The following is a 26,041-nucleotide window of genomic DNA, read 5'->3' as shown; positions in this document are numbered from 1 at the left end:
GCCGTTGCCAGAAACTCTGAAAGTTTTATCTCCATTTGTGCTGGAGGAACAGCCAAAAGCACAAAACCTTCCTGTTTTGTGTCTTGTTTATTATGATAATTATACTAATGTGTCAAAGTTAATGTGCTAATGGTTTATTGATGCTACACGCAGCACCTTTAAGCTGTGCAACAAATCTTCTGGTTGTAATATGGACGTTTATTATGTGAATGTTCCAGGCCAAGCGTTCGGGGGAATCCTTCGCCGCAGGCCCAGATGAGATGATCCACAACCAGAATGTGAACATCCCCCCGGCCGCCCACCTGATCCCGGACCTGGAGCCCCACAGCCCCTATGCTGTCAGGGTGGCCTGTCACAGCAGCCAGGGGCCCTCTGACTGGACGCCCTGGGTGGAGCTGAGGACCAAAGAAGGAGGTAAGAGCCTTCCGAGTGAGGAGATGTTTGTTTTCACCCTGGATGTCAAGTGTGTGTGTGTATGGGATCATTTCCTCTGAAGTGGGTCAAGGTCGAGGCTGAGTTATCTGGCTACTGCTGGAAGTCCAAGTCCAGCCTCCTCCCACTCCTACTGTGCACAGTAACTAGTGCGGGCCGATCCTATTGGCTGCTCCTGTTGTTAAAGAGCAGCCAGCTGCTCAGCACTGACTGCTAGGCGGCAGAAATTAACTTTTTTTCAGAGGGCATTTTTTGCCCTGTTTGCCCCATTTTGGTGTTTTTCAGGGGGTAATTTTATTCAACTATGAAATAATACATTTGCATTGTATATTGGCATATATGCTCAATTTGTACAACTAAGTATTAACTTCTTTCCCACTGCTGGAAGAGGATGGTTTCCCCCTCTCTGTCCCCAGTCAGTCCATCTTCCACCTCTCGATTGAGTTTTTTTACTTCATCGGCTGTTTTATTTTTTGCTGCTGCAGTGGTTTGTGTTGGTCGGTATTTTCTCCTACTGCGTGGTGCCAACAGTTGCTACTGCTTCAGGCTGTGTGCTCGGTTGTGTTTTGCTAAAAAAAAAAACTGCTCTATTTTTTGCCCAGAACGCACTGGAAAGAATCCCATACGGTGGCCCAGGGGGGACAGTAGTATTATTCACAGTAGTATTCACATGTGATAATTTGACAACTCAACGAAAAAACAAAATGAAATGCATCAAAGGGTATGCCTAATTATCGGGGGTGTTTTTCCCCCCCTCATTTTTCATTTCACAGGCATTTCATGAACCTTCAAAGGCATTTTTGCCTTGAGCCCCCGTTAATTTCTGATCCTGCTATGAAGGGAACTTAATTCGCTCCAAGTGTGCAGTCTGCTTTTGAATGAAACCGTCTTCTGTGTTGCTCTCTGTGACTCAGGGCCTTTAGAGAAGTTATGATTATGAGGAGTCAGAGATTCAAGTTACAGTGAACTCTGAGTCATAATATTCCTTCCTGTGCCCCTTTAACTACATCTGTGTTTATGAAGAATGCCAGACACTAGTGACTGTACCTCTTTGAATTTACAACCTGGTTTCAAATGTAAACTGTTGAGGTAGAAACAGGGCTGGTAGCGTTGGGATAGGGTAGGTGGAGACGGAGAAGGGGAGAGGGAGGGAGGGAGGGAGGGAGGGTGGATGGTAAATTCTCCTGAAAGGCTTCAGTTAGGATCGCAGCGCTCTGTCCAAACTGTAATGCTAGGCTGCTGTGTGTTGGAGTTTAAACTGAGGTGGGATTTTCCATGCCAGCTCATGCTCGCTGTCTCTATCCCTGGATGAATGGGAATGGAAACAGTGTATACTAAGCGAAGAGATATGCCATGGGAGAGATGACGGGGCTTTCCATAATGGAAGTTGCTTATAATGTAAAAATACTTCGACGCAGCGTTTCTCATAAACAGAAAGAGAGAGAAGTAGCACTATTTAACATGTTACTGTAATGGAGAAGGACTAAAAGTGGTTTTGAGATACGCTGGCTACATTGAGGATTTCTCCTTTTCCCAGAAAGAAAAAAGTTTCTGTTCTTCATTTGACAAAATCTTAAATCTTTGTTTCATTTCAGTGGAAAAATTCCCCCCTTCGACAATATTGTTTCACTCTAGTTCTGGCAGCTCTCTCTGCACTTGTCCTGCGAGTTTTAATGAGCCGGAGGGCGAGAAAAGAAGGAGATGATAAGATTCAGCTGGCGGTCAAAGATAGTTAAAGTAGTGACAGAGGTCAAAGGGAGTGAGAGAGTGAATGAGGAGAGGTAGACAGAGAGTGAAGACAGCTCCGCCATATTTTCCACGTCTTTCTGTTTGGTCTCACTGCTGGAGAGCCATAAGTCTTTCTCTCAAACTCTTTCTTCTTCCATTTGTGTCTCATTAATCGATTGTGTTCTGCAGTATCCTTGACATGTGTCTTCCTGGCACAAAGTTCCTTGTTTGCCGCTCCTCCGCCTCCTTGATTCTTCTCAGGTTTTTCACCTCATTACAGAGACTCTTCTCCTGCCCAGCTCTTTTCACCCCGTATCCATCCGCCCTTTCCCCAAGTAGCCTGGGCCTACTTCTTCTCTCTTAGTTTGTCCCCCTTCTCTCTCTCTTTCTTGCACTATCCCTTTCCCTCTCTCACTACCAAATCCTACAAACTCTATGAGGAATGTATTTCCTGCATCTCCAAAACAAGCAAAACTCGCTCTCTTCCTCTTGTTTCCGTCTTTCAAGTCCCCTCCTCCTTCTTCCATTTTCCCCCTTTTTTTCGACCCCAGTTGACCTGTGATTCCACTTTCCAGAGAGGGGGGGAAAAAGAGGAATGAACACACAGCTAGGCACTGTGGGAAAAAACGAAGGAGAGGGACGACGGTGGGCGTAGGCATGGGATGGAGGAGCAGGGAAACAGGGGGGATTCGGAGGGGGGGAGGCTTTGAAAAAACATGCATTTTGCTATTTTCCCAAAGCCCACTTTCTTCCCCGGGGGATGAGAGAATAGAAAGAAGGGGAAAGGCCGGGGCGGTGGGAGAGGAAGCAACACGGCCCACGTCACACTCCTGATCCTAAAGCTGCAATGAGATTATACTTTACACATCCATTCTGTAAATGGATTTTCCTTTCACGTCTTAAAATAGCTCCAGCAATGCCTCTCCAACCAGCAAACAAAATGAATGAACCCGGTGAATTGCATGCACACAAAAACATCTTCTGAGAAAGTGTGTAACAACACAATCTAAACACAAAGTTGTCATAAAATACTTGACAAAACAGTATTATTGTGTACTTCCAAGACTTTTACATATGTTAATACACACAGTAATATACTGGAATGAAGTATAGCACCCTAAAAGGCTACAGGGGGACTCATAATTCCTGTATGCTATATGTTATGTCACATCTGTCTGTACCCCTAAAATGATGCTTGAATTGCAGAATTACAGGACAGTCTAGCTTTCTGGGAGTTGGAAGTGAGTCATGACGACGTGGCGCAACACACACACACACACACACACATTTGCGTCACTTTTTATCCCATTTAATGTCCCTGCCTGAAAAAAACACGGAACCACAATCATTAAACAGCTCTATTTCACAGAATCCGGTTCAACGGTATGAGATGCTAAAGAAAACAGTCTGTTCCGCTGTGAAAAAATAAAAGCGATTAAAAGAGGTGGATGTTCTTGGAGGTTGTGACATTTTTGATGACACCGACATTCATGCTCCGACTGATCTGGGAAAGATGTTTCCTCTGTAGTGCTGAGCTTGTTTTTATTTATGGAGAACAGACGGTGGATCCAGATCCCAGGGTTGTGAGTCAGTATTTGGCTTAAAGATGACCCCTTTTCCATCCTCACGCTGACCCTCGCAGAGACGAGCAGGCCGAGAGCCGCAGATGAAGCCCAGAGAGAGAGAAATAGAGGGACGGCGCCGCCTCCCAAAAGATGTTTAATGCTCGGAGCGGGGTTATGTGACACCGGCTCATCAATAACAGCATGCAGCAGGATGTGAAACAGTAGTCTGCCATGTATGCAGATGTTAACCTCGGCTGTTGTGAACTAATCGTGGCTGAAAAGCGTTTGTTTCTTAGTCTTCATGCCAAGTCTGGGCTGCTTTAATGTGGGAGAGAAAGGAACAACATGAGACACTGAGCCTGACATTTTTTTTTTTTTTTTTTTTTTTTTTTTTTATAGTTCTTGTTTCTGCATTTTAGACAAAGGCACTGGCACACATCTCTTTTTCAGTTTTCCTCCCTAAAACTTCCCAAATCTTGCAATTGAATTGGACTCTCTTCAGTAAGGCCATTTTTTTTTTTCCCCCCCCTTAAGTTTTACATTGACAATTAACATCTTTGTTCACTTGGACTCCTGGCTCGATTCCTTGTGCGAAAAAGAGAGAGAGACGTTACCACAGAGAAGGCAGCGACGAGAGACGAAAACTTGGAAAGGAGGAGATGTAATCATGCTGAACGAGGGAGAGAGAAAGAGAGGGAGGGGAGGAGGGAGAGAGAGAGGAGGGGAGCGGGGTTGGCCCGAAAGGGACGGCGGAGAGGTAGAGGAGGAGGTCGAGAGAGAGAGAGAGAGAGAGGGAGAGAGAGAGAGAGGGATGGATGACGGGGACATAGGTGGAGACATAGTGGTGCAAGGGACGGACATGGAGGTTGTTTTTGTTGCCGCTGGCAGTCAGACCAGGGACCACATGTGGAAACAATCAGCCGCCAAACGCTTCCTGATAACATCATCCATAGGCTGGGCCATGTTTCCCAAACTCACACTGACTGGGTGTGTGTGTGTGTATGTGTGTGTGTGTGTGTGTGTGTGTGTGCGACTGTGTGTGCTTTGTAAGCTTGTAGAGAGAGCGAGAAACAAAGACAAAGAGAGCCTTAACTCAAATGGCAACAAAGGAAATAAGCACCGTCGTCTCCTTGTGAAAGGTTCTTGGATAGCCTGCACTATCCAGAGCACTAACACACACACACTCTCACACACACACACACACACATTCCTCACACTATTTCTAGCATGTTATTCAGCTAGTTTTTCTCTCCACTGGGCTTTTCTGCTGCCAACAGCCTTTTTTTTTTTTTCGCTCTCTGGTCCAAAGGGTGAGAAAGAAAAAGGCAAGCAACAGAGAATAAAGCCCAGATAGAGGAGGACAGAAAAGAAGGGGAGAGCGTGAAGGAGGGAGACAGAGACAGAGTAGAAGGCCTCAGCATGTGTCCATCTGTGTTCGTCCGACCATGCTGAGGCAGAGAGAGGGCCGTGGCTTCTGAACTCAGCTGAAGCGGCCGGTCTGCGCTGCCCTTAACTTGCTTTTTTTGCCCTAATAAAGCCAAATTCTTCACATTCTCTGACATCTTCTCCCTCCAGCTGGTGTAGTTATCCACACCCTAGAGGCTCCAGGCTGTCAAAACAACACACGCCTGGCTAACCCCCAGCCCACTGGCCCCTGGCCCCGGGCCCACTGCCGGCTCCAAGCTCATACCCACAATCCTTTGACACACCACACATGATTACCTAACCCTACTCTGATAAAAAAAGACAACAAAAACAGAAAGGATGGGAAATACAACTGTGTGAAATGTGAAATGCCTGATTGTTGTGTAACCTCGGTTGTGCGGTGTGTTTCAGTGCCAGATAGCCCTCCTGTGAATGTGAGTGCGGTTCTAAATGGGACAGAGGTACTGGTGATGTGGGAGGAGCCTCCTGGGAAGATGAATGGAGATCTACAGGGGTACATGCTGGAGTACAACACCCCCAACATGGAGCAGGTCAGTCTGGGAGACCCAAACATACACAAACACATACACATGCACATACACATAACACATGCACATACACAAACACAACACAACACAACACAAACTTGATGGTCAGTGCTCTTTTACTCAAATTATGATCATTACTGACACACTGGAGTTTTAGTTATACAAACATTTCTCAGAGGCAGAAATAATCTCATGATGAGTTACACCTCAGTGGGCGGAGCCAAAGAAACAGTTTTTCAGAGCGCACTTTTAGCTAAAGGGCTAACTTCTATGGCAAAGAAGGAGCTCGGTCAAATATAAATAAAAAATATAAATGGCAATAATTTCTGGTTAAGTAATGTAGACTGAAGCCCAGTGAAAAGACAAGGGCTAAGGAGGAAACACATTTTATGAAGCCTAGCACACTAAGGTTATCTAGGTTAGCTAGTTAGCCTAGCTGACCTTCCAAGTTCATACTAGCCTACAGCTGTCTATGTAAGCTAGTTAGCTAGCTGCTGACCTTCAAAGATCATGAATGCCATGGTCATGAATGAATGAAAAAAAGAAGTCATTTTATTTATATTTTTGACCAGAGTTTCTTCTTTGTCATTCAAGTTTGAAAGTTAGCTAACTAGCTCTCTGAAAACTGTGATTTTTTTTGGCTCCGCCCATTCAGGTTTAACTCAACCAATCAGATTATTTCTGCCTCCAGAGCAGCTCTGTCTCCAGGAAACGAGAAGTCCAATCTGCTCAATCTTGACTGTCTATCTCTTCCCCTTTGTCAACAGGCTGTTGTGGATACTGGATTGGACACAGAGCTGTCAATCAATCTGTCTGTCCCCCTGTCCAATGTGTCATTTCGGGTGTGTGCCTACACAGGGGCGGGGCAAGGACCCTGGACCCCCGTACAGACCCTGACCCTTATTGCTCCTGGTGAGTGACATGAATGGGGCAAAAATAAACTGTCAAAGCTACTGCAAAATGAAATAATATATAAAAAAAAATCCAAAAGAGTATGCATCTATTTTGACACACAACTGACTGCTGAAATGAATTCTTTAATATTTTATAAATAAGGGCGATTTCACCCTCAAAAGTGTTATCATTTCATAAGCAAAGGTCTTAGTTTGGCTTGTAACTTCAATAGCATTCCATAATGAGTTGTATATTTATACCAGCAATCAGTTATTACAACAAGGTGTCAGGTGTCTCTTTATATAAATTCTCAGAGAATAAATAGATGGTTTTTTTTAGATGTTACAGAACAAAAGATGTTATTTTTCTCTTGGAAGTCAAAGTCAAAATATTGACATAAGCTCTGCTTTTTTTCCTCCCACAGAAATGGAGGAACTGAAATCCAGAGGTGAGTAATGATGGATTTTGTACACACTAACCTATCAACACCCTCTGATGTGACCTCTCAGATTGGCACATAATGACACGGTGACAGTGGAAGTGAGCTCATGGTGTTTTTCCGACAACACGACTTCTCTTTCTTATTCTCTCTGTCATTGTGTTCCTCCGTTCGCCCGATAGTTCCCTCCCTGTGAATCTCAGAAAAAAAAGGAAGGAAGAGAAAAAAAGAGAAGAGAAGACCACTGAGAGACGGGAAAAGGGAAGGGGGATGGGGGGGGATGGGGGGGTTGGGGGGGTGGGATGGGGGGGTTGGGGGGGTGGGATGGGGGGGGGGTCATAAATATTTATAACAGGCAGGAACAGTGTAGCATCTCTGTTTGCTTAGTCTAATAGAGCCAGACAGACAATTCAGACAGCAAGAATGGCAGATAAAAAAAAAGAGGAAAAGAGGGGGTGGATGGGTGCGAATGGGAAGAAAAGTTGAAAACAGCGGGTGGAGGTTGTAGAAAGTTTAGCGGTAGCTTGGGGTGATGGGTGGGCGGGTGGAGGGGGGGTGGGGGGTGGGGGGGGTGGAGTGCATTTAATGTGAGAGATGGGACACTAAGAATTTAGAGGAAGAGAGAGTTGTAGATATTTTGAGAATGAGGTAAAGGAGCATTTTCTGAGTGAAATGAAATGTGTCGGAGGGGTTTTTCAGCTCTGTAAATATGGACAGAGAGGCTGAGGTCACTTAATTAATTTGGTAACACATTTTGACCTATGGACAAGTGTTGCAAGTACACAATAATGCTGTGTATGCATTTAATAAGGACACATTGTGTTCTTACAAGGATGTAACAACACAATACAAAAAGTGTACAAACGGAATTGTTTGAACTTGTGTTGTGTTATTACTTCCTTGTAAGGACATTATGTGAGGAGATTGAATTAAATACTTACTCAGTATTTTTGTGCACTTGCAATACTTTCCCACAGGTTAATACACTGGAATAAGGGAGTGGAATTGCACCCTTTGTATCATTATATTACGCATCATCCCTAATGGGTCCTGAACTCTCACTTCTCTTCAGATCCACATGACTAAACCCTCATCTCTCTCTCTCTCTCTCTCTCTCTCTCCCTCCCTCCCCACCCCGTCCCTTAGGTCTGACATCGCCCCCGGCCTTTTCCTGGCACTGGTGGTATGTGGTGATGGCCATAGCCGGGGCTGTGTCCATAGCTGTGCTCATGGCTGTTTACGTGGCCAAGCTGCGGCGCAAGGAGACTCGCTTCGGGTGCGTAGGCTGCTAGCGCTCCTTGTGGGCGGGAGGGAGTGACTCGATGGCTTTTGCCAAAACCGAAAAGCCATGTTTCTTTTTTTCCTCTTGACCTATTTGCCTCAGTTCTCCACGCATTCTGAAGCATTTGGATAGAGCAGAAGACATCTGTTTTGCAAGGCCAACTGTCATTGGTGCATTCTTGTGAATTAGGGAGCAATGGCTCGCTCTCAGCTGTGTTTACGCTAGCGTCTGCTGGAGTGACCCCCTAATTATCGTGTGTTGTGTGTTTTGTGTTTCGGGTGTGTGCGTTCGCAGAGAGGCGTTTGAACCCATGATGGAGAGCGGGGAGCTGGTGGTGAGGTATCGCGCCCGCCGCACCTACAGCCGCAGGACGACAGAAGCCACACGTGAGTTCCTCTCTCTGCCCGTGCACGTACCTGTGAAAGATGAGACTCTCTTTTTGCCTCCGCTTGCACCTGTCCCTGGAGCGGGAGGAGATGAGAGCATCTTCCTGCACGCCCAAACCTGCATCTGTCCCCGGGATAGATACAGATACACAAAAGTAGCATAATAGCGTCTCCTGTCATGCCCCATAGACCTGGAACCGACAGGGGAGAGGAAGGAAACCTGTAGCCTTAATGACACACTAGACAGCTCTGCTCTTGACAGCTCAAGACAGGAATCATGTCCTCAGGTGGTTTGGTTGGTCAAAGGCAGGGACGCGACGAACGAAGGGTTAATCGAATCCTCACAGCTGTGAAAACAGTCCTGTAGTGCTCAGTCAGCTGACCTATTCCTCAACACTGTGCCCCTTATACTATATAATCTAATGTTGTAATCACATACCCAGGACTAGATGTACAGTAAATCAGTTTACGAAACCATGCTCTGTGAAATTACATTTTGAATGCAGCAAATAGAGTAAATATTTTGAGATCTCTCAGCAGGCAGGGCAAAATTTCACACTCTCTCCGTAGATTTACATTTTACATTTTACGCATTTCGTTGACAAGCTTGTCCAGAGTAACTTCTAGTGAGAGCAACTACAGAATTCGCTTCAGTTCCTAGATCAGCAACGTTAAAAGGTAGCGGCAGAAGAGAGCAGGTGGCGTGTTTTCACCAGCCAGCAACCTGTCCCAGTCAGCGCTCATGGTTGGAGACACAAATACCCATAAACACAGACTCCAGAGTCATATTTCACACAGCCTGGTCACATTCAAGTCCTGACATTGTCCCTGGTGTATCCACAATTTGGGTAGACCTTATACACACAAGTCTCAGCTTGCCGCAACCACAAAGAGACCAAGGGAAAGAAAGAAAAAAAAAGTAGAAAAAACGTATTCAGTGAGTAAAATGAGAGGAGCCGAGAGAAAGAGATGTGGAGATAGTGATAATGTGGAGCGAGAGTGAATGGGGGGGGGTAAGCGCTCCGGGAATAAGGGAGAGGGTCAGATCGGAGCGGGTCTGGGGCGAGATTTATGCCGCTGACGTCCACCAGTAATTTTTTTGGCCTCGATTCTCAAGAACAAGTCGAGCCCCCGGGGGTTCCAAGTCATTGCATGTGCTGGATAATAGCCGGTCACGCTCGCATGTGCTGGGACATGCCTGCGGACTGAGCACATCGTTGTCCGACGCGTGGCAGATTGATAGCGCGGCAGCAGCTGGAGTGGGGGGGGGGGGGGGGGGGGGGGGATCTCCCGGCGTGTCGCTCCCTTGTCACATCCCGGTCCAGATGTGAAAACAGCGCTGTCGTCTGTCACCGCGGAGACAGCCAGCTGGAGGAAGCTGAAGGGACTCGGGGATATTTTCAAACAGATTAATACCTCTGACCTCATCTCCTGTGCTCCCCCCCCACCGCCCCACCCCCAAACTGGTCCCTCCAGGAACGATCACTTGACCGTTTGACCCCCACCTGAGTAATGGTCAGACTCTCTGGCTGCAGTGTGGATTGCAGGGTTGCTCTAGTTTGGATTGTTTGTTCGTTTTTATTTTTTACAAAGTTTTTCAATCTACAGTTAGTTTCCAGTGTGCGTTTGCTCTTTTTAGTTTGGTTTTTATTTGTTTAACCAATGTTTAGTTTTAGTTTACATCTTTAGTTTTTATATAGTTTCAGTGTTAGTTTTTGGCATTGTTGGTAGCGGTGGTATTTACATTCATTTTTCAACACATCCTCATTTAACTTAAAGTTGGGACCACTTCAAAATTCATTCTCTTTTTTACCATGCACATAAACAAAAAGACATAACTAAAAGCATTTTATGTATATTTCTATTTTATTTTAGTTAGTTTTACAAGTAGATGAGTTAGTTTTAGTTCAGTTTAAGTTATTTCACAAAGTCTTGGTGTTATTTTTATTTCAGTGCACAACAGTGGGTTTTAACATCTAGTTTTCGTCTCAGTTTTAGTGTTTTTTCCATGTTGGATAGGCGAGGGAGGCTGTTTGGCATAATCTGTCTGTTTTCCTCTCTTTCCTGTGTTCTTCATTAAAGAGCTTTGTGTTCCAGCGCCATTAAAATTCCTTATTTTTCCCCCTCAGTGAACAGCCTGGGCATCAGCGATGAGCTGAAGCAAAAGCTGCAAGATGTGATGGTGGACAGACATAAACTGACCCTGGGGAAGACCCTGGGAGAGGGTAAGTGTGCCACTCCTCGTCTGGAAAAGCATCAGTGCAGTCACAGGGAGTGTCGGACAAACAGCAGGGTGAAAGGAACACTTTTTTAAGCTTTTTTTAAACAGTTTTATATCAAGGTCGGTGCCTAGAACATACATGGTCAGAACTTATCTGCCGTAGCAACAAGCGCCGACATTCCACTTATCTCAAGTAATTTCCACCAGCCACTGATACCTCCTGACTGGTAACAGAGTAACAGTAAACTATTTGATAACCCAGAACTCTGTGATCCGCCTGTAAGAGCTGGAGACTTAACTTCTCTTCACTGTTCACTGAGAGACGCACCTGTGAATCTAACAGACTAAGCTCAGAGCTCAGAGAGACATCTAATCTAGTCACACTGTGTCACAGAGACTTGTTCATGTTCCCACCATCTAAAACTGGGTGTCTGCCTGTGTGTGTGTTTTTGTTTTTTCTTCAGGGGAGTTTGGCTCTGTGATGGAGGGGCTGCTGACTCAGGAGGAGTTTGTTCTCAAAGTTGCTGTGAAGACCATGAAGAGTAAGTAAACAGTATAAATAATGACTACAACCAATCCCTTAATCTTAGGAACACAGGCCATTTGGTAGACGCATGTATCCAAAGCACTATTCAGTACCATGAGTGCCATTATTGTTATTATGAGTGGCCCTGAGGGTCGGAAATTAAGTTGAGAGTTCATAAAATGCCAGTGAAATAAAAAATGAGGGGGCGCAAAATGCCACCTGGAATGCCAAATGGAGCGTTTTTTGATCAGAAAACAGCCAAGCATGCAGCCTGAAGCAGCAGAAAAAGTTGGCAGCAGGCAGCCAGCGGTAGAAGAAAACACCGACCCCACACAAACCACTGCGCCAACAAAAAAACAACCAATGCTGTAAAAAACTCAACAATTAAGGGATGAAATATGGACTGCTTGGGGACAGAGACTGGGGAAAAAGGCACTATCCTCTTTCTGTAAGGACCTCCACCAGTTTCCAGCTGTGGGAAAGAAGTTAAAACAAACCTTAGTGGTAAAAGTGTTTATTTGCCAATATGCCAAATGTATTATTTCATAGGGGGCGAAAAACCCTCTGAAACAAAAGCTAATTTCTTCCCCTGGCTGCTCCAGTGGGAACTGAACCCTCCAGCCTGGCAGTGTTAGTGCCGTGTTTTATCCTCTGAGCTGTACAGCGCCACATGTTCTCACCTCTGCACCTCTGTCTCCTCTCCAGTTGCCATCTGTACCCGATCTGAGATGGAGGATTTCCTGCGCGAGGCGGCCTGCATGAAGGAGTTTGACCACCTCAACGTCATGAGGCTGCTAGGTGAGAGGAGTCAGGATTTATACCGCTTGGCCGTCCAATACTTTTTAATTTTAATTTTGCGGATTCAAAATTGAGTTACGTAATAATGTTTCGGATTGGGGGTCACAGGTTAAATCTTGTTAATCTCTGAATGAACATGTATGCAATCTATGCGTAGAATGCTAAGCCCGGCGTTGGTGGTGCAGCTGTCACAGATAGACGTCCCGTCTCTGCTTTCAGGTGTGTGTCTGCAGACTGTGGAGAGTGAAGGTTACCCCTCGCCTGTTGTCATCCTGCCCTACATGAAGCATGGAGACCTGCACAGCTACCTGCTCTACTCAAGACTGGGAGACTGTCCCGTGGTTAGTCTGACTGCAAACAGTGAAAGCACAGAGTCAGGAACACACAGAAATGAACACGTGCACACACAGGCACACACACACAAGTTAATGGTGTAATGGTTTAATGGGTTCACAGCAAAGTCTGTCAGCAAAATTGGATCCAAAGGTCAACATACTGTGGATGTATATTACTTATTACAAAGAATCCCCACCCGCACCTTTTTGGCAGCACGTACACTTTGAGATAATGAAAACATAGGATGTGTGTCTCTCTTTGCTATCTGCAGTTGTGATTATTAATGGATGAAGTGGTTATTTGGAAGCGGGAACTGCTATACGCAATAAGTCCCCGAAGAGCCGGGTTGAGAAACACAGCGTCTAATCAAAACAAGGTTCCTGCAGAATGTTGAAATATGCATGATGTAGGCAAACGTTCAAAAAACACAATAGTGCTGAATCCTATCCCTCCCACTGGAGCGGACGATAATATCTGGAGCGGGGAACAACACAGCTCTGCACAAACGATCCTCAAAGAGATGGGTTGTAGCGCCCTCTACTGTACAGAAAGCAGATGCCAGCTGTAGCGGGTGTGTAAATGAACCCTGTTTCTCTCCATGTTGCCCTGCAGTACCTTCCATCTCAAATGCTGGTAAAGTTCATGACTGATATTGCCCGGGGAATGGAGTACCTCAGCAGCAAGAACTTTATCCACAGAGACCTGGCTGCCCGCAACTGCATGTAAGTACAGTCTCCGCTTCTGTTTTTTTTACGCTCTCGGTTCCTGTATGCGTGTTCTCCCTTGGACTTTCTCTTTCCTTTTTCGTCCCGCGCGTTCCGCCTCAGATGACACGGCGCTTTTAACTCTTTGGTCTCTCCGTTCTCAGGCTGAACGAGAACATGAACGTGTGCGTGGCCGACTTCGGCCTCTCCAAGAAGATCTACAACGGAGACTACTACAGGCAGGGGCGCATCTCCAAGATGCCCGTCAAGTGGATCGCCATCGAAAGCTTGGCGGACCGCGTCTACACCACAAAGAGTGACGTGGTTAGTTCACCTGATATGCGTGTGTATATGTGTGAAGGGCTGGGCGATAAGTCAATGTTATCGTTTATCGTCTTTCAGTGGAATCATATCGCGATGATATGGTGATTTTTTTATATCGTGACACACAATTCTGCTGTCTGAATTGATGGTAACAAGTAAATTTTATTTAAAAACTCTGAAAAAATGAGGTATGAAACATTTTAAGGAATGTTATTACATTTTCAGAGTTTTTATCAATATCCAAAAAAGCATTATTATCATGATACTGATTTAAACCATATCGCCCAGCCTTATATATGTGTGTGTGTGTGTGTGTGTGTGTGTGTGTGTGTGCATGTGCAGTTGGCCATATAGAGATTTTTTGAGTCCAATTCCTATTTAAGTCACTATGGAAAATTAGCAATGCGTTTATTCTCTAAAATAGACCAGTAACAAAATCATCGTATCCCGCTCAAGACCCAAAGAGTTCTGTGTTTTGAGCTAACTGTATTGCAGCTATCAATGGAATAAATGCCTTTACTGATATCTGTGAAAGACCAATAACAGCTGGTAATATGAGTCCATGGATATGTATATTTGTCCTAGTGTCCATGCACGTGTGAATACATGTTTGTGCAGCATTAGCTTTAAAAAAAAAAAAAAAATGGACATTCTTTGGTAACTCATGTATAAAGAAGGATGTTCTGAAAGCCTAGACAAACAGAGCAATGTTATTTCCATAGCCAGTGTTTGCTCAGTGTGGATTTATGTTTGAGTAGTGTGTGGCAAGGTGTGTGAGACCCAAAGGAATTCAAAACCCCTCAACCCTTCCCCTCTCCCTCCCTCCCTCCCTTCTCTCTTCTCTCTCTTACTATTTCCCCCCTCCTCTCTCTCTTAGTGGTCGTTTGGCGTCACCATGTGGGAGATCGCCACGCGCGGCCAGACGCCGTACCCCGGGGTCGAAAACAGCGAGATCTATGATTATTTGAGACAGGGCAACCGCCTCAAACAGCCTCCGGACTGTCTGGACAGCATGTGAGTGTCTGGGTCTTGATTGCACGTTCCTCACAAAACACACTCAGCTGATGGAGCGCCGTCCCACTGAGCGCTAGATGTCATTTCAACGTGGCGTCTCTGCTTTAGCTCTCATAGGCCAGGATCTTTTTTGGCTGTGTATAGCCAAACAGTAGTTTTAGACCAAACAGTAATACATTATTACATATATAGACACTGTAAAAAAGAAAAATGCTGTAAATATCAAAAATATGCACCAGGGAAGTCCATATATACAAGATAAGGCTTATTTTTGTCATACCCCAGAAGACGTCTACTAAACTTTTAAACCCTAATTTTAGCCTAGACGTCTATAACTGTTTAGACGTCTTTTAAACAGCTAATCAACATAAAATTGCTCAGTGATTTATTTTTCCTCATGACTAGAAGAGTCTTTTTCCACAGAGCGCCCAACCCTTCTGTCTCTAACATCAGAAGTTAAGAAGCTTTCCAGCCTCCTGTCTGTTTTTCACGACACTCAATTGATGCTTTGAATGTTTTTTATGACTCTTTTGATGAACTTAACTTTACTACATCAAATTAAAAAGTAACTAAGCCAAACTGCAACACAGTCAAGCACACATACAGAAACATGCATGTGTCATTATTCAATAGTTTTTCTACTTTTTGTGGTGTAATTGGAAAGTTTTGATCCAAATGTTGATATCCACCATTTGAAAAAAGTCACACCTACTCGTACAAAGTTTTTGACAGAACTAAAACAAATTATGGTACTTTTTAAAGAATTGTAGGTTGTTTAAGTCTTTGGTTGGCAAAACTGTAGCACCTTTACAGAGTGGATCCTCTCTGTTATAGTGAAACTTCAGGCAGTGATTTTTTCCCCTCTAAGTGGATAAATAGCATTATGGAATCTACATTTTCACTTGATTTTGGCATATTTTACTGACGTTTAGACCTGAAGAGTGCAATAATAATAATAATTTTCTGTTCTCTGTAGCTACGCCCTGATGTTCTCCTGCTGGCTGCTGAGCCCGAAGGATCGCCCGGGGTTCGAGTCTCTGCGCTGCGAGCTGGAAAAGGCCCTCGAGGACCTGCCGGACACCCAGGACCCCGACGAGATCCTGTACGTCAATATGGAGGAGTCCTCCTCGGAGATGGGGGCCGTCGGGGGCCGCGAGCCCGTCGGGGGCCCCTCCCCCCTCTGCCTGAAGGGCCTGGACTCTGTGACCACGGTGGAGGTCCACCACCCGAACCGCTACGTCCTCTGCCCCCAGCACGAGACCAACCGGGCGCTGTCCGACTCCCTGGAGAGCCTGGACATGCCGGTGTCCTCCTCCACCGCCACGCTGCCTCTCCAGCCCTCCTGCCACTCCACCCCCACCCCGACCCCGGCTCCCACCCCGACGGTAGAGGTGCTGGAGGACCGGGAGGGGTGCGGCTCCAGGAAAGCGCCCTGGCAGTGACGACTCCACTTTCTGTCACCGTAAAAACAAAACAGACTCTGAGACAGACTGGTCGCTGCCAGTGTGTGCCATCCTTCCACCCCAATCAGAGAACTCGATCCCGCCTCTTGGTACTGACTGTAATGAACTCAGTGTGCCCGTACATACATGTTTTGCACAAATACACTCACACACACACACACACACACACAGCCTAAGGCATTCCAAGGAAGTGAACGATTGGGATTATTTTCTTCCTCACCGCCCCCCTCTCTCTCTCTTCTAAAATGAGCACATATCAAAGTGAGTGTAAAATGGGTGAGGAGGAATACCAGGACCGACCATCAACAGTGAGCAAAAAACATTCAGAGCACATATTAGCTGTTGCCCACATACACTGCAGCACAATCAGACAAAACGAATTCCCAGTCAATATAGCAATAATATGCCGCGTCTGCCGAACCGCCTGTATTCAATGTAGTGATATCTGCCGTGTGATTAAGCTAAAAAAATCAAATGTCTCCGTGAAACCAGCTCAGACACTGCCGTACCACGTGTACAACTGAACAAACTGGTGAACCGACTCAGGAGCTTGAGCTTTCCAGTGAGCGAGCGCTGGAGAACAGCGTGGGGAGCGGCCTCACCCGTCCGACTCCCTGCTTCTGTGTAATTTAGAGCAGAAGAAAAAACAGGAGGACTGGTGGGAACTCAAGAGGGAGAGAGACAGAAAGGGAGAAAGCAGCAGCGTCTTTCACTGAAGTCGCCGTCTGATAAACACAATGCCGTGTGTGTCGGGGTTCGACTGACCGATACCGATATCTTTAGGGTGAAGTCGGTACTTTCCGCCGACGTTCAGTATCTTTAAATTTGACCGTTTTTATGCCAAAAAAACTACAAGCATTCGGTGTTTTCCCCCAGGATTTTATTCTTGGGCAGGTGTGTAGACCATCACCATGTAGACCATCATGGGACACTAAAACTCCCCTTCACACCTGGAGATTTTTCATTACGCCTTTAAATGAAGAATTCATTAAAATAAAACGTAACTGAACAATTAAAGGAATAAGTAAAGAAAGTAAGAAAATAACAATCCACTGCAGGTTTTACAGTTTTATGTAGCTGTGGTCAGGGAGGAGCCTCCATCATAACGGAGGTGGACGACACTGACTGATCAATATCCGATATTTAGTAAAATAAATATCGGCCTAAAATATTGTTCTAACTCTAGTTTGTATCACAGCATACTGTATCCCTCTAACGAGCCTCTGGAAGAAACTAGCAGCATCTTCTCCAGGGGTTTTTTCCTCAGAGTTGTACCAAGCAACTTTTTCCTCACTGACTCCTGTACAGTGGCAAGGCCCGATCCAACTATACACATCCATGGTCCGGCCACTCTTGTGATCTTTTTAAGCTTTTTCCACGTCTTCCCGTCTTTGTCATAACTCAGGAACCTGAGACTCAGCTCAACAGGGACAGAGGTACTAGTCAAGTCTGGTTGCATTAAGAGGGTACAAACGATAGATGGGTTATCAAATGAACAAATGAACAAATGAGTGGGGAATCTGAGGTGGTGGAGAGAGACTCACTATAGGGTAACAGTGGGGTTATAGGCATGATGGAGTTACCTTAGGCAAAAAGTGGGGCACACTCCTTTGCTCCGCCTTTGCTTTTGGCTCAAGCACAGTGTTATTATACATTTTGTATGATTTTTTTGATGCTGTTTTTTTTTGTTTTTTTGTATTTCTACACCCTTTGCACTAATGTTAACATGCGTTTTTATATCAATGTACGTTTGTCTATATTTTGTATATCTTTTACGCTTTTTTCGTTCTGTTTTTAATGACTTTCCGTACATTCTTAGTCAGCCTGTAGACACTGTTGTGCCTCTCATGAAATAACAGCTTCCATGTTCACACGAGGCCTGTAAAAGTATTACAGGGGCGTTAAGCTCCGTCCGGCCGGGTGTTTTTTTCCGTAACTGAGCAAGACCGGGAGACATGACTAACCTCTGTCGTGTGACGTCATCCTGCCGCTGCGGCTTTTTCGTTTATTCAGAGATATTTTTGTTTCTAGAGGTTAAGCACTGTAAATAGAGGTCTGTTAGCAGCAGAGAGGAGGAGGAGGAGGAGACAGAAAGCAGCAGCCAAGGGAAAACAAGACCGTCCGACCCTCCGCTTTGAGGAAGTTCACCAGCTGCAACTTCGCATCATGCATGCACTTATTTTTTTTATATATATTTGCTTGAGTTTGTGCATTCCTCATTGGGATGGACTTGACCATATTCCAACACACATTTTGGGAGGGGAGCAAGGTTTGTTTAAGTGCGGTGCTGTGTTTCTCAGTTGTATAAATCAAAGGTACTAAGTTCCTATCAGATAGTATACAGTGGTACTTAGCATTACTGAAATTCCTTGCTAAGATATAGTGTACATTTCTCGCATTACTTTTGGTACTGTATACTTAATTCAATGCAGGAAGTATTAGTCCTGCATTGTACACGAACCACAGGAAGTGGTGCAGAGACTGAGGCACTGGTCTCATTTGGTCTTTATCAATATTTTTACCAATTTGAATGCAGATACACAAACTGTATTGGACCAAGCCGTGTGTGTATGGAAACTTTTGGTCTTCAAATGAGTGTTTATGGACAAAAAAAGACAAACTGATCTTCTAAGTCGATTCCAGTATATACTGAAATTCCTCCGTCATGATCACGCTCAGTTCAGCCTTTAATCAGATTTTCACTTTAAGCAGATTTTTACAACCTTACAAAGTGCCTTCAGAGAGCCAGTATTTTGTATTACAGTAGATGTGTGTATGGTTTATGATTCTCCTGGTTCTACAGACAGCATGTTGATCTGGGAGGAGACTGTGCTATAATTACATTTATATTGTCACTGCCTTGATTTGTAAACAGAATTTTTATACCTACAGTATTTTGTATATGAAATAAATGTGTTCATTCGTGGATACGCTCTGTGGCTGCGCTTTACCTTAGTCATTACCAATCTCAATGATAAAAAAAATGTGTTATAAAGACGTTTATTAATTCAGTTTAACCAGGTATGAAGAATACATGATGATGAGGTAACTTCTTGTCTAATGGTGGCTTATGTTCACACAGCAGGAGCGTACATTATGTTCCAGGCCCCACCACGCTCTGAAATATCACATAATACCTGTAAAATTACATGATGTAATCTAATAACCTATGACAGTTCAGTGGCTGGGTGTGTGGCCTCAGAAGTGGATGTAGGAGATCTGCACGTCGCCTTCTATCTCCAGCATGTCGATCTCAGTGAAGGGCTGGTAGCGGTGGAAGAAGTCAAACAAGTGCTGTCCATTCACAAACACCTTAAACCTCTGGTTCCCGCAGCGAATCGACATCTGAGGAACAAAAACATGAAATTGTAGACAGTCAGAATAAATGAAAACACTGCAAAACCACGTGATGGGAGCAAATTATGATAGAGGAGCATTTGAAAGAAAGTCGACTACAAGGACAGAAAAAATCAGATTGTATGACAGACATGAAGATGGACTTACATCAAAGTACTGTCCCTCCATGAAGGGGTTGAAGCTGAGCTCTCGCTCCTCCTGGCCCCAGCTGCCTCCAGTCATGCTGTTCCTCACCACAAGCCCCTCCCTCAGCCTGGGGTTCATGTGGAAGGCGATGTCCCGGGACCTGCTCACCACGAAGTTGATGCACAACCTGCAGCACAGACACAAGGAGAGTATGTAGAGTACGCTGTGTCAGTGAACGCACACATACATGGATGCACACACACATGCATGCACACAGCAGAGAGAATGATAGACACACACACACACACACACTCACTTTTCTGCTCCATAGGGCAGCATGCCTCTGATGACGATGGTTCTCTTAGGGGACATCCCTCCTGGGATCATGTTGGAGTAGGGGACAGGCTTCGAACAGCAAAGACAACACAAGAGAGTTAATGTAACGTGACGTGACATAATTATGAACAACTACATTTTTATCAGTTCATTTATCACTTACTCTAAAAAAGTGTGGAACATACAAAAGTAAAGGAAAATAGAAAGTATTGTTTGTAATGCAGTGTAAACTACTTACAGGGCTGTATACCGGTTGCCCACCCATTCCCTAAAATAAGATTAACAGAAGCAAGATATCAAAATGATATATATATACAAACAGTACATCTTTATGAATGTTTTATCCACTCAAACAGCATTCTCACCGGCAGGTTTGATCCTGGGAAGCCTCCCTGATGAGTAGAAAAATCTGTTTAGTTTAGTTTAATGATCAGGTGAGATGGTACAAAACATCAAAATGTGTAAATAACAAGTAAAGACTATTAAATCAATCAAGATAAAATATTGTACAAACCCCCATACCGCCTCCCATGCCTCCTGGATATCCACCCTGTGAAGAAACATGTCAACAGAAAGAGTTGCAGACAGCATGATCAGGACACTGGTGAAATTAGAAATAGAAGGAGTCATAGTAGCTCTTACCCCCATGCCTCCTCCCATGCCACCTCCCATGCCTCCTCCCATGCCTCCTCCCATGCCTCCTCCCATGCCACCTCCCATGCCTCCTCCCATGCCTCCTCCCATGCCTCCTCCCATGCCTCCTGGGTATCCTCCCTGGATGTCAATAACCAGAGGCAAGGATTACTGTACATGTATTTCACTATATTCACCTATATTTTGCATTACATTCAAGGGCAACTGCATACAAAGACAGTAAGTCAACACTGTCAACATACCCCCATGCCGCCCCCTGGATATCCTCCCTGTTGAAAGTGGAGGACATGTTAAATATTACTCTTACTGAATTTCTGACACTTCAAAAAGCATCGCTGGCGTTTCATGAACATAAGCCTCTCAAGGAAGGATACTTACTCCCATTCCTCCTCCCATGCCTCCTCCCATTCCTCCTCCCATTCCACCCTAAAAGACAAAACAAAGAACTCATGTATATATCATGCATATTTTAAAGTGCACAGAAAGAGTTTTCTCTGCCTCTCTCTCTCTCTCCAAATGTCATATTAGTGTGCTTGTTTCAGCAAGAACCACCTAGTACCACCTTAGCAACCATTCGCCTAGCAACCACTTAGTAACATCCTAGCAACCACTGTTAATCACCTAGCAACCACCTAGTAACACCCTAGCAAGCACTAGTAATTACCTAGCAACCACCTAGTAACACACTAGCAACCAATAGTTATCACCTAGCAACTACCTTGTAACACTCTATCAACCACTGTTATTTACCTAGGAACCACCTTTTTAACACCCTAGCAACCACTAGTAATCATCTAGCAGCCAGCTAGTAGCACCCTAGCAACCACTTTGTAACACCCTAGCAAACACCTAGCAACACCCCAGCAACCACATGATCAAACTTCATTTCATTGTATTTACAAAAGTCAGTTTCATTCCATTTCATTAAAATGCTTAAGCTCCAAGTAATCAAATTCTAAACACATTTAAACTCTAAACATCTATGAATTATATTTTTTAACCTGTCAAACAGAAGCAAGCACACAAATGCTCTTCAGAATATTGAACCTTTTCTCATTTCACATATACTCACTCCCATTCCTCCAGGATACCTATTCATGCCACCTCGACCGCCCTGGCACAAAAGCAAAAGCCATTAGCAATCAGCGGTTCATGATTTATGATTTAAGCCTCTTGTATAATTTATCTTGAATTTTTTTGCCCTTGCAAAGCGCAAAGCATTAAGCTGACACCCTCAGGGACTGGAGGCCTCACCCCTATGACATTAATTGTCTGGATGGAAACGTCTCCTGCAATCTGCAGAGCACACACTCGTTCCACAGGCATCCGGTGTGAGAACGTGTAGAAATCTTGCCCGTTGACTTTGAACTGCAATAGAAAAATGCACAAAGTCAAGTCTTGTGACATGGCACATACTACACTAATAATAATACTCATAACTGTATGTATAGCAGTTTTCTTAATAAAGTTACAAAGTGCTGTAATAGAAGGAACAAAACAAACATATCACCATTCAATCATCTATAATAAAGCTGTTTAAGGGGAACTCAGGGGAATTCAGAAACTGTAATGATCTCCAAACAAATTAGATTCAAGTTAGATTCCAGTTTATAAAAATGAGAAATCAGTTTTGTCTTTAAAACACTAGACTTTGACAAGCTCCCTCTCTGGTTGCTCTGACCTGGTATTCCTGTGAAGTGGCTACGATGACCATCTCAAAGCCCTGGCCCTTGCTGAAGGGCATGTCATGAGTCTTATCCTCTGACCCCCAGGACCCATTCTCGCAGGAGTTGAAGACCACCTTGTCCCAGCCGTCAAAGCGGGGGTTGAAGTGGAGGGCGATGTCGCTGGACTCAGACTCTCCACACAGCAGGTTCATGTAGAACCTGCCAAAAGCAACAGGAACCAGGGACTTACATTATGTCACCGGGGCCTGAAGTGACTGATAAGTTAGTTTAGTTTAACAGTGCAGGTGGGGCACGCAGTAAAAACCTGAGGATCTTATAAAAAGCATCTCACCACAAAAGAGAAAAAGATGTGGGGAAACAGTCAGACGTCTACAGTATTTACTTTGTCTGCTAATGGCTTGTAAAAGTAAACTTTAACTTTGGGAACACAACTATTACTAGTTTGAAAAGAGGAGGAACAAACGATAGATAAAAGTGGAGGTGTGTGCCTATGGTCTGCTTTGATATCATACAATGCATAGTATCCTACTCCACCCACTGTGAGATTACACAAGGTGTATCCTTGGTTTTAAAACCATGTCAAAAGGTTACGGTAAGAAGCAAAGAATGTCCCAGTGGACATTAATCACAGTCTGATAACACTGTTACCTACTAGGAAACCATTAATACAGTGTGTACTGAACTCGCCCAGCAGTTGGAGGTTAATGCAACACTGGCTCTCTGCTTTCAGTCAGCAGACAGAAAAAATATTCTTAGATATTTTTTTTTATCAGTTTAGAAAGTGCATTATCCACTTGGCATATCACTATGTTCCAAAATATATATATTACAAACTTGAAAGATAGTTTTGATATCGTTAGTTCCCAGCTCACCTGGTAATGTCCTCAGGAATGGAGCCCTGGATGTAGATGGACGCCCCCTCCCTCAGGCCACCAAAGATGGGGCCAAAATAGGGAATTCTCTGAATCGAACACACACACACACAAAACTACATGTAGTGTCCATACAATGCAAGCAGGTAGGCAAGGTGCAACTTCAAATCTCAGTCATAAGTTAAGCCAGTGATTCAGAAAGTGGGTCCTTGAGGATTCCCTAGAGAAACGAGCAATAGTTTAATTTCACTATTATTTCACTCCCATGGCAGTTAGCACGATGGCAGTGTGCATAAAGATGTTTTCGTCACACTTTTCACCCTCCACCCTATTGGTATCACCTCACTTATGCTATATACAGTTATATAATTCTATACCAAGCCATCTGACAATAATGATCTTCTCAGATGGGGTTCCATAGGACATGTTTAAATCTTATTAAATGGGGTCTGTGGTCTAATGCAAATCTTTTTTGGGAGGTTTCCTTGATATGAAAAAGTTTGGGAACCTCTGATAAAAGCCTTTTGATGAACATTTCTATCCAACGCGCCTCACACTACCATAAGTCCATATATTTTTAGCATGGGTGGCTCCAGTGGTAATTAAACCTGGGGTGGTCTTACTTATTGGAAAAACACCCCTCTTTTTGTTACAATAAATCATTTCAATCTTGAGTCATGGTCACCCCCCTACTCAGTCAGGCTATGGGCTGTTCCACTTCTAGTTCAGTTTGCAACTTGACTTTAAACTCATTTGTCACTGCATTAGTAGCTGAGAGAGGAGTAACACACACAAAATAAGCATAGCTACACAAGAGGAGCAGCAAAACAAAATAAAAGTGCCCTTGCATGCATACTCTTCTCAGCCCAACTTGAAGGTAATATATAGGAAGGATTAAAAAGGGAGAGGGTTGGGATTCAGGGGCCCCAATACTTGCCTTTGCCAAGGGCCCCAAAATCATTAAGTCGGCCCCTGAGTGCCATGCTCTACCCTTTGAGCTATACAGGAATAATCAAACCCTTGGAAAATCAATCAGTCTGGATACTTACCGGGCTGTAGACGGGCTGATAGCCAGGAGGAGCAACAAACGCCATGGCAACAGTCACTGAGACGGACAGGCAGGTGGAAGCAGGAGATTTACTGAGCGAGTCGGGAACGGATCAATGCTGGATGCTCAGTTTTATACAAGTGGGCAAGGGAGGGGCAGACCGGGGCCAGAGCCGGGACCAAACCAAACCCACATCACCCTGTTTACTTTGCCTGCTTTAGCACAACGACGCACATTAACCTTTAACCTAGCAGAGGAGTGGCCCTTTACAATAAAAGAAAAAGAGAGCGTGTGTGTGTGTGTGTGTGTGATGAAACTAACATGACAGGAAAATGAATCAACTATTTGATACATATTTAACAAATATTTGATTGATTGATATTTTATTTCGTTCATGGCAGTGTATCAAGATAATTTAACTTAAACATAACAGAGTATGTGTATATATCCAGTATATATATGTATATATATTATAAACATAAAACATTCAACTCTAGTGTCATTTGTATACATATACGTATACATTTCCATATACCCATGTACACAGATATATACTGTATATATGCATCATGACTGAAAAGGAGCAGGAAGAAGAAAAACTAAAATTTATAGTACCTGCCCCTTTACTAATATATGTGGTGTCTCTCCAAAATCCATCCTACATTATTACTGCAGCACCACATCCTATTCTCTTCTTGAATGTTACATGATAGAACAAAATCAATATAAATAATAAATCAATAATAATATAATCAATAACAAAACTCTGTGGTTTTCAAACAACTGGTCACCAAACTATTCCCTGTTCTCTTTGGTGGCTGAAAAGAGAACAAACTTTGAATTTTCCAAAGAATTCCTTTCAGGGGTGGAGCAACATTTCAGCAATACTGCAGTAAAAAGAGGGACTTCGACGATAGGAGAGCAGCACAAGGCACTCAGGTCAGCTCATATTTCAAGTCAGTTACCGGATAAAATCTTTCTAATGGCCTCAAATTAAACTAATTGCTGGAGGGTGTGTGTATGAATCATGAAATGTCCAGACGAGCCTGACTGCCTAAAGCAAACAGAAACACTAGTAATCCTTATCTACCTCTCAAAGGCATTGTACATCTTTGTGTATGTAATGTGCAGACAGTAGGTTAGGCCAACAAGTGCTTTGGAAAGTAAACATACGTGCTGGTATACACACACACACACACACACACACATACTGCATATACATAATCTTAAAGGGAACAATGCTTGTCATAGAGATGCGTGGGTGTTTCCTCATAAGTTTAATGCTTAACGATGTAGTTTCGATATTTGAGTAAGATAAAGTTTAGCCATCGAGACGAGTGTCACAAAAACTCCAGGAGGGTGGATTTGTCAGAACAACTTAACAAGTTTGCGTACAGTGGAAAGCACTGACAGCTAAAATGTAAAATGTTAAATTTGATAACGACGGAACAAGTTAAAAAAAACAAACTCCTATTCACACAATTCTCTCTGGATAATCAAAATAAGCACTTCACTCATGTGAACAGGGGATTATCATGGGGAGTTGTCAAGTTATGGAATCATGTAAACAACTAAATCAGACTATTGCCTTACTCACAGTATTTGCATTAGTCACATTATTGTGCACATGTAAATCTAGCAAATGCATTTAATAATGTATTTAAATGTATGTTTTATATGCAAGATAAATGCTGACTTCCACACACATATGCCTGCATGTACATTTATAGGACCACGTGGATGCATGCTCACACACACACACACACACACACAGAGAGACAATCACGAAGAAAATGAGGTCAAATTTTCCAGGTCATCTTAAAATAATCTGTTTATTCTGTATTGAAACACAGGGTTCAGTCAGAGGACACTCAG

General features: G+C 44.0%; 2 protein-coding genes across 2 annotated transcripts in view; one reads left to right on the top strand and one right to left on the bottom strand.

Annotated features, from left to right (window-relative positions):
• Positions 1 to 19,024, top strand: part of axl (AXL receptor tyrosine kinase) — a 30,570-nt gene extending 11,546 nt beyond the window's left edge. Inside the window, exons 7-20 of the mRNA XM_071912523.2 lie at positions 219 to 414; positions 5,562 to 5,701; positions 6,466 to 6,610; positions 7,017 to 7,040; positions 8,178 to 8,307; positions 8,608 to 8,699; positions 10,829 to 10,924; positions 11,385 to 11,462; positions 12,152 to 12,244; positions 12,464 to 12,585; positions 13,193 to 13,302; positions 13,449 to 13,608; positions 14,486 to 14,622; positions 15,599 to 19,024. Coding sequence (XP_071768624.2) covers positions 219 to 414; positions 5,562 to 5,701; positions 6,466 to 6,610; positions 7,017 to 7,040; positions 8,178 to 8,307; positions 8,608 to 8,699; positions 10,829 to 10,924; positions 11,385 to 11,462; positions 12,152 to 12,244; positions 12,464 to 12,585; positions 13,193 to 13,302; positions 13,449 to 13,608; positions 14,486 to 14,622; positions 15,599 to 16,064 — 1,989 coding nt within the window. The 3' untranslated portion in view covers positions 16,065 to 19,024. The remainder of the gene's footprint in view (positions 1 to 218; positions 415 to 5,561; positions 5,702 to 6,465; positions 6,611 to 7,016; positions 7,041 to 8,177; positions 8,308 to 8,607; positions 8,700 to 10,828; positions 10,925 to 11,384; positions 11,463 to 12,151; positions 12,245 to 12,463; positions 12,586 to 13,192; positions 13,303 to 13,448; positions 13,609 to 14,485; positions 14,623 to 15,598) is intronic.
• Positions 19,025 to 19,140: 116 nt separating this feature from the next.
• Positions 19,141 to 24,249, bottom strand: LOC139922074 (galectin-4-like). Its single transcript, XM_078284181.1, has 13 exons — positions 24,168 to 24,249; positions 23,119 to 23,207; positions 22,240 to 22,444; positions 21,813 to 21,926; positions 20,937 to 20,984; positions 20,801 to 20,827; positions 20,547 to 20,678; positions 20,419 to 20,454; positions 20,270 to 20,296; positions 20,143 to 20,172; positions 19,885 to 19,973; positions 19,590 to 19,755; positions 19,141 to 19,430 (listed from the first exon to the last, which is right to left on the bottom strand). Exons 1-13 carry the CDS (start codon positions 24,210 to 24,212, stop codon positions 19,284 to 19,286), a joined length of 1,155 nt encoding a protein of 384 aa, XP_078140307.1. The 5' UTR covers positions 24,213 to 24,249; the 3' UTR covers positions 19,141 to 19,283.
• Positions 24,250 to 26,041: the final 1,792 nt, after the last annotated feature.

Source organism: Centroberyx gerrardi, chromosome 6 (assembly GCF_048128805.1).
Source record: "Centroberyx gerrardi isolate f3 chromosome 6, fCenGer3.hap1.cur.20231027, whole genome shotgun sequence".
Lineage (NCBI taxonomy): Eukaryota > Metazoa > Chordata > Actinopteri > Beryciformes > Berycidae > Centroberyx > Centroberyx gerrardi.
This window is presented reverse-complemented; position numbering and strand designations above follow the sequence as displayed.